At 40.5% G+C, this 8,438-nt stretch overlaps 1 protein-coding gene across 1 annotated transcript; it reads right to left on the minus strand.

Annotated features, from left to right (window-relative positions):
* Positions 1 to 3,591: 3,591 nt before the first annotated feature.
* Positions 3,592 to 7,405, minus strand: LOC112789677 (uncharacterized). Its single transcript, XM_025831676.3, has 4 exons — positions 6,706 to 7,405; positions 6,444 to 6,613; positions 6,219 to 6,331; positions 3,592 to 3,792 (listed from the first exon to the last, which is right to left on the minus strand). Exons 1-4 carry the CDS (start codon positions 6,779 to 6,781, stop codon positions 3,771 to 3,773), a joined length of 381 nt encoding a protein of 126 aa, XP_025687461.2. The 5' UTR covers positions 6,782 to 7,405; the 3' UTR covers positions 3,592 to 3,770.
* Positions 7,406 to 8,438: the final 1,033 nt, after the last annotated feature.

Raw genomic sequence — 8,438 nt, forward strand, 5'->3', positions numbered from 1 at the left:
GAAGATCTACATCAGTTTCTAGCTAAGTTCTTACAGATCTTTGATACTGTAAAGACTAATGGAGTTAATCCTGAAGTCTACAAGCTTATGCTCTTTCCCTTTGCACTAAGAGACAGAGCTAAGCTATGGTTGGATACCCTCACTGGGCGTTCAACGCCCAACCATGCAGCCATTCTGGTGCTGAACGACAGTGAGGAACCCATTACTGGGCGTTCAACGCCCACACACCCAGGGAAGCTGGCATTAAACGCCAGGAAAGACATCCCTGCTGGGCGTTCAACGCCCAAAAGCATAAAGGGACCTGCGTTTAACGCCAATCAGGGTGGACAGCAAGGGCGTTCAACGCCCAATAAGCTAACAAAGCTGGCATTGAACGCCAGTCAAAGAACACCCTTTGAGTGCCTAAATCCCACTCAAGAACCCTCTAGCCCATAACCAAAGAAAACCATAAAGACAACTGAGGTTCCTTTGGATGCACTTCTGCAGTGCATAAGTTCTGATGAGTACTCATCCTTGGATGAGGATGAAGACACTAGGGAAGAGCAAGTTGCTCATTTCCTAGGAGCTCTAATGAAGCTGAATACCAAGATATTTGGTACAAAGCCTCTGTAGGAAGAACCTCCACTGCTCACCAAAGAACTCCATGCTTTGGTTCAGCAAGAGCTACCTCAGAAGCTTCTAGATCCTGCATGCTTTCTGATTCCTTGTACCATAGGCACCATGACATTTGATAAAGCTCTGTGTGACCTCGGTTCAAGCATTAACCTCTTGCCACTCTCTGTAATGGAGAAGCTGGGAATCCTTGAGGTGCAAGCTGTAAACATCTCATTAGAGATGGCACACAAGACAATGAAGAAGCCATATGGCTTAGTAGAGGATGTCTTGGTGAGGGTTGAAAATCACTACATCCCTGTAAACTTCATTGTCTTAGACATTGGAGAGGATGAGGTTGACTATGTCATCCTTGGAAGACCTTTCCTAGCCACAGCCAATGCTGTCATTGATGTGGCTAAGGGGGAACTGACCCTACAATTAGGGGAGGACTACATCTTATTCAAGATACCTTATCCCAATTCTCACCTAAAAGAAAGATAACTATGCAACACCTAGTGTGTCAACCCTCTCTTTCTGTGCAAAGCTTTACAGAGCCCCCAAACATCAATTCTAAGTTTGGTGTTGGGCATCCATCAACAAGCTCTAAGCACAAAGGTACTAAGAAGAAAGTACCTAAATGCTGGAGGAATAAGAAAGTTCCAAATGAAGGCCTCTCACCTGGCATGAGAGTTGTCTTCACCAAGAATCCAGTCCTACCACATATAGTGAGTCGTGTCCTGTCTCTAGAGCATGTGGAGCTCATTCATGAGAGGACAGGAAGAAAGTTCACTATAAGGGGCAAAAATTTGAGCTCATACTCACCTATGTAAGGAGATAACCGTCAAGCTAATGACATTAAAAGAGCACTTGTTGGGAGACAATCTAATCTTAATTAATTATTTATTTCTTTTTATTTTGTTTTTATTTCAGAGTCATGATCATGTGCATCAGTTAGAATAGAGAAAGAATTTATAGTAGTGAAAACAGAACATTCTGGATGGAGTGATAAAGTTGAACGCCAGCCAGGGTATCCCTGCTGGGCGTTCAATGCCCATCATGGACAGCATTGCTGGCATTGAACACCATCCAGGGAGCAACCCCTAGGCATTCAAACGCCAGTGTAGAGAAGCAGAGAATCTGGATTTTCTAGCCTCTCAGGACCTGTGGGTCCCACAACATCTTCACCTACCCTACTTACTTTTACACTTTCCCATATACACTTTCCTATAAACCCTAGCCCAATCACATCCATACTACTTCTCTAAAACCATCATAACTCCCACCTACCCCCACCCACTTCAAAATTGAATTTCCTACCTAAAACCTACCCTATGGCCGAACCTTACCCATCCCCACTCCTATAAATACCCATCTCCAAAATCCTTCATACACACACCTATCATACCCATATACACCCCACAAGGCTGAACCCTCTTTCTCCCTCTTTATCCTTCTATTTTCTTCTTCTTCTACTCTATTCTTCTATTCTCTTTATTTTTGCTCAAGGATGAGCAAAGTTTTAAGTTTGGTATTGGAAAAGCATAGCTTTTTTTCTTTCTATTACCATTCATGGCACTCAAGGTTGGAGACTCCTCTAGAAAGAGGAAAGGAAAGGCAGTAGCCAATCCCTCTAAATCTTGGAAGATGGAGAGATTCATCACCAAAGCCCACCAAGACCACTTCTATGAAGTAGTAGTTGAGAAGAAAGTGATCCTTGAGGTCCCTTTCAAACTCAAGAAGAATTAGTATCCGAAAATCTGAAGAAAGATCCGGAGAAGAGGTTGGGAAGTCCTAACCAATCCTATTCAAGATATTAGGATTCTCATGGTGCAAGAGTTCTATGCTAATTCATGGGTTACAAAAAACCATGACACTAGTCAGAACCCAAATCCAAGGAATTGGATCACCATGGTCCGAGGAAGAATCTTAGATTTCAGCCTGAAAAGTGTGAGGTTGGCATTCAACTTGTCTCTAATGCAAGGAGATCCAAATTCTTACACTAGGTGAGTCAACTTTGATCAGAGATTGGATCAAGTGCTCTTAGATATATGTGTGGAAGGAGTACAGTGAAAAAGGGATTCCCAAGGCAAGCCCATTCAACTAAGAAGGGTTGACCTTAAGCCCATAGCTAGAGGATGGTTGGAATTCATCCAAAGATCCATCATCCCTACTAGCAACCGGTCAGAAGTGACCATTGACAGAGCCATCATTATCCATTGCATCATGATTGGAACTGAGGTGGAAGTACATGAGGTAATTCCTCAAGATTTGTACAAGGTAGCTGAGAAGCCTCACCCCAATGGCAGGTTATCATTTCCCCATCTCATTTGTCATCTATGCAATTCAGCTGGAATTGTCATAAATGGAGATGTCTCCATTGGGGAGGATAAGCCCATCACTAAGAAGAGGATGGAGCAAACTAGAGAGCATGCACAAGAGCCTGTGCAACCGCCTCAATATGAGATTCCTGAGATGCCTCAAGGGGTGTATTTTTCTCCTCAAAGCTATTTGGATCAATGGCAAACTTCTCTTGGAGAATTGAGCACTAACATGGAGTGACTGAGGATGGAGCATCAAGAGCATGCTACCACCCTCAATGAAAAAAGAGAAGATCAAAGGGCCATAAGGGAAGACTAGAGCGCTATGAGGGAAGAGCAACAAAGGCAAAGGAGTGATGTAGAAGAGATCAAGCATCACATTGGATCCTCAAGGAGGAGCACTAGGCGCCACCATTAAAGGTGGATTCGTTCTCTTTTACACCCCTTTCATATTATTTATTTTTCTATTTTCTGTTTGTTTTATTTTCTGTTCTCCTGTTGTAACACCCTAACTACCAAAGCTCACGCTTCCGGCTGCGCAACTCTGATAGCTCGGACATTACGACGACACTTATACTATTTAATACTAAAATATGAGCCTGTTTAAAAACTTTAAACCGCAATACCATTCCCAAAAATACTTTCGCCATACAACGTACGTCCATACATACCATACAACTTACAGAAACTCATAAAGAGTACATCCATATATATATACATACATATATAAATAATATTACAAACATTATCCAGTACAATTCCTATCCCTCTCATAGAATATATCAAGATAAAGGTGAGGGTACAAAAATAATAATCTAAAGCAATACAGAGCATCTCAATAACAAATAATTAAACTCTTCATAACTTCTGCGCCCAAATCCTGAAAGGGGAAAAATGTAGGGGGTGAGAACATCATCCTCGAAAGGGTTCTCAGTAGAGGGTTTTTTTGGGAATTACTGTAATAGGATACATGAAGATAAACCGTACCAGTGATTAATAACCATCTTATGCCTCTTTTCAAAAACAACAGTTTACAATAAAAGTAAAGTCAGAAATCTTTTCTGAAAGAGGAACTGTTCAATTCTCAAAACATCAAAGCATTTCAAAAAGGTTTATCTATACTGAACCAAAATAACCTTTCATATCTTATTCCAAACCAGAACCACAAAACCGAAATCAACCATCGGTCCATCTCATTCAACCACGGCCCTAGGCCCAAACAATCCAACCACAACCAATCCACCACAATCCAACAGAGTTTCAGATACAAACACAAATAGGAAGATGCAAACACAAACAAACAGTTATTGCAAGTAGAACAATTAGCAGTTAATCACATAGGCAAACCAAGTACAATATGCATACCCAAACAATGTCACATAGATGCATATGATGCATGCCTGTCCCTAGTGGCTGATGATATCATCTGTCGGTTATAGAGCCAACCCAACAAGTCCTGGTAGCTAACCATTGGACTGTCCCTCTGTCGCGCATCCCCAACTCGAGTTATACTCATCATAAACTTGATCATAAACATGATCCATATCCATCACCCTCACTGGTGAATATTTGGGGGGCGAGCTCATCCGGGACTTTCACAGTGCCCGGCCGCACTTACGACATAGGGTCAACAGAGTATCAAGTCTCAACCTGGAGCACGTGGTGGCTAGCCACTGCTACTACCCAGGGAAACTCGTATCTCAGATAGTGGAAGTGCAAATCACAATTATCAATAATTCAGCATATACATGCATTCATTCTCATCCGTGGATCAACATCCATCTCAGCCATCCGGCTCACGGTTCAGTCCAGAACCAGCCAATATTCATAGTATACACAGCCATTCCGGCTCACGGTTCAATCCAGAACCAGCCAATATTCATAATCATACACAGCCATTCTGGCTCACAACAAAACAGCACTTCCACATTCAAAATCATCAAATTCATGAAATCGGCATTTAATCCATAAATCATTTTCTCTATTCATTTCACTTTGAAATCAAGTTTCAACTCTTTTCAGCCTTGGCTTTAGAAATCTCGTTTCTCAAATCATCTCAGGCTCATAAGCCAAATTTACTCAAAGTGAGTTCCCCTTTTAAAACAGAGCCACTCTCGACATTCTCTTTCCAAAATTCCAAACCATGGCAAGTTAAGGATTTATTTCAAAGCATTCAAAATCACCCATCCAACAATGGGATTTTATAACAAAAGTTTCTCGGCAGAGTCCCAAGTCTTTAGGGAAGGTCAACCTATATCAATTCCTTAAAATTTATTGAAACTCTTTAAATCATAGATTCTCGGTTCAAGTAAATAAAACTGAATTTACTATAAAACCGGCCATACAAAATCGCAAGTTCCAACCCGGTCCAAAAATCAACTCATTTGAAACGGAACCGGTTCATTTGAATCAAACCACTTTCAGGTTTCTTTTTGGAACCCATATTTCTTTTCTTTTTTTTAACTCTTCCAAAATGCCTCAAACTTAATTACTCAATCAAAAGTCTAGATTCCTTTGAAATCACTAAAAGCTCCTTTTTATATTGAAATCAATACTAGAGCATCATTCTTTCCTTCAGTGATTCAAACGGTAAAAATAGTTCGTTTCTAAAAAAGTCGAACTCAAGGCATAAAGTTCACTAAATAAATTAAGCTTGAAAACATCAATATTCTCTTAATAAATCAAATAATACAACTTCTCAAATCCAACCCTTTTCAAATAACTTTTCAAACAAGGCTAGAATTTTGTAGAAATTTCGGCAACACCTCCCCTAAAACTTGGACTTTTGCCACCCGGTTCGGGTCCCAACTAAACCATTTCTCATTCCTTTTCAACAGCTCAAAACCAGAAATCAATTTAAAGCAAGCTAAATCCAACAATCGCCTCAGTGGCGGATCTCAAGGATACCATTTCAAAATTAACTCAATATCAATCGATATAACTCATTTCCAAAGCTTTAAAGAAACGGTTCAATAACGAATCATTTGTCCAAAACCAAATCAATTAAAATAAACCAGGCTGAATTCAAAAGTGCATTCGACTTTTCACATCATTGAAATAATTGACTCAATTCAAACCAATCCTCAACGGTTTAAACTCAGATTTCAAATCTTTAAAGAATCAACTTCAAAACATTATATTTCACAAAGCCACACAACAACTCAGCCAAACCAACATCCATAATCATTCAAGTCAATCAAATAATACATAAGGCAGATACAATCACCAAATACACAATATCTCACATCAGTATCCATATGTAATAATTCCAATACACAAAACATAGTTTTTGGAAAGCGCCCCTACCTCAAAACGCAAATCCATAACCCAAACGTCTCACAGAGTCCTTTCCGCCTCAACTCAAAATCACCGGCAACCAAAACCTCAGCTCCAAGCCACTTTTGTAACAACCCCAGCAACTTTAATCGCGACATATAACAATTAAGATTAACTCTCATAATATTGAATGCCACAACACCTCAACGTATACAAGACAGCGACTAAAGGGGTTACCGGAACGTAAATGCTTACCGCAAATAGGAAGAAGTGACTGAACCATATAGCGGCAATCCCGGTGGTGGTTCCGGCAACAGCCTCACTTTTCCAGTGGCCCCAACTCACAGCAACTCCAAACACAGAAGGATGAATACTAAAAGTGAAACAACCACTTTTATGGCAACTCCAAATCGATGGAAACAACCCTGGCGAATAGGAAGGCACCAAGAACAACCATTTAACAAAGAGCAGAACAAAGCAGAATAGGGCAGGAGCAACAGCAGTTGCGGGTTCTTACCAGGCAAGACGGTGCCAACCCTAGCCTCTCTCTTTTCGTGACGAGCTCCAGCCCGTTCCGTCAGTGGTGGCAGCATCTCCAGAAGCCTCAGCAGGGCACGGTAGAGGTAGCAATACAGCGGCAAAACCCAGCCTCAACCCCTTCTCACTCGTCGAGCACGCTTTCTGTTCTTCATGGTGCTCAACGGTGGTGACATGAGCTCCGGCGGCAGTGGACTGCAACGAGATCGACAGTGGCGAGACAAGGCACGATGGCGGCGGCTCTAACGGCGGTGACAGCAGCGCCGTCCTCCACCCCACGCGGGCGCCCTCTGTTCGTGGATCTCCGAGAACAGCGAAGACGGCGCGGCCACACGGAACGGCGACGGGGACTTCTCCTCCTCGCGACGATGACGGGTCGAGACGGGCGGATCTGTGGTGACGGGTCAGACCCGCGCCTCCTCTTCCCGTGGCTAAGCTCCCTCACTCCCGTTCTTCCTTCGGTGTGCCATGGCGGCGGCGGCTGGCAACTCGGCGGTGACGGCGATGCCCACCGTTGCTAGCCGTGCCTCTCTTCCTCTCCTGCCTCCCTCTACTTTCCCCCCGTTTCTTTCTAGCCCTTTCTTTCTTTTGCTTTCATTTTGTTTGCAGCTGCTGCTGCTGTTAGGGTGCTGGTGTGGTTGAAAGGGAACCGGGTAGGGTTTTTAGGGTTAGGGCTTCTCTTTCAAAAATTAGGGTTAGGGGCATTTTAGTAATTTTAGATAAAATTGGAAATAATATAGTTTTTGAAACACAAATTAAATCCAACACTATTTGTACATAGAAAATACTATTTGCTCATCAATTTCACAAATTATTTTCAATAAAATGCCCAAATCCAAAAATTAGAAATAATATACTTAATTTCTTCATTTTTCAAAATAGCAGTAATAATATTTAAAATATTACTTATCTAATCCAAATCATATAAAATCCTTATTATTTCATAACTATCAACTTTATACTTTAAATATAGAAAATAATCCAATAATTATAAAATTGGATAATAATCATAACTTATCTCAAATCCAATAAATCAAAACTTGCCTTAATTATCTATAATAAAATAATCTCTGAAATTAAGGCTATAAATAATTGTAGGATTTGAGACTTGCTCATAATAAGACTTTTCAAAGATTCTGGGTCTTACACCTGTTCTAGTTGCATGATCATTTGCATTGATGTCCTAAAGATGTGAAATGTTCTATATATCTCTCACCTTGCTTAGATAAAAAATTTTATTTTAAGAATTGAGAGATACACGAATTTCAAGTTTAAAATAAGAATAGTTTAATAATGTTGATGTGGTGTCATTTGCTTTTATTTTCTGAATGTATGAAATAAACAGTGCATATTTGAAGTTGTGATTTTAGAATGTTGGCTCTTGAAAGAATAAGGAAAAAGGAAAAATATTAGTAATAATCTGAAAAATCTAAAAATTGATTCTTGAAGCAAGAAAAAGCAACAAAAAGAAAAAGAAAAAGCATGTTGCAAAAGAAAAAAATTACATATGCATGCGAATAAGAAAGAAAAAAATGGCGAAAAGAAAAAGAAAAAAATAGTAAACAGCAGAAAAATCCATTACTGCCCAAAAATGCAAGAAAAGGAGGGCAGATTGAAAAAAGCCAATAACTCTTTAAACCAAAAGGAAAGTGTAAAAGGGCCCAAGGCTTTGAGCATCAGTGGTTAGGAGGGCCCAAAGGAATAAAATCCTGG

Source organism: Arachis hypogaea, chromosome 3, assembly GCF_003086295.3.
Source record: "Arachis hypogaea cultivar Tifrunner chromosome 3, arahy.Tifrunner.gnm2.J5K5, whole genome shotgun sequence".
NCBI lineage: Eukaryota > Viridiplantae > Streptophyta > Magnoliopsida > Fabales > Fabaceae > Arachis > Arachis hypogaea.

Bases quoted from the DNA above. Each gene is read 5' to 3' on its own strand.
- LOC112789677 (XM_025831676.3), bottom strand. From the start codon at position 6,781: ATGCTGCCACCACTGACGGAACGGGCTGGAGCTCGTCACGAAAAGAGA. The intron at 6,614-6,705 runs GTAAGAACCCGC...CCTATTCGCCAG, and splicing joins GGTTGGCACCGTCTTGCCTG to GGTTGTTTCCATCGATTTGG. The intron at 6,332-6,443 runs GTAAGCATTTAC...TCGCGATTAAAG, and splicing joins GTCACTTCTTCCTATTTGCG to TTGCTGGGGTTGTTACAAAA.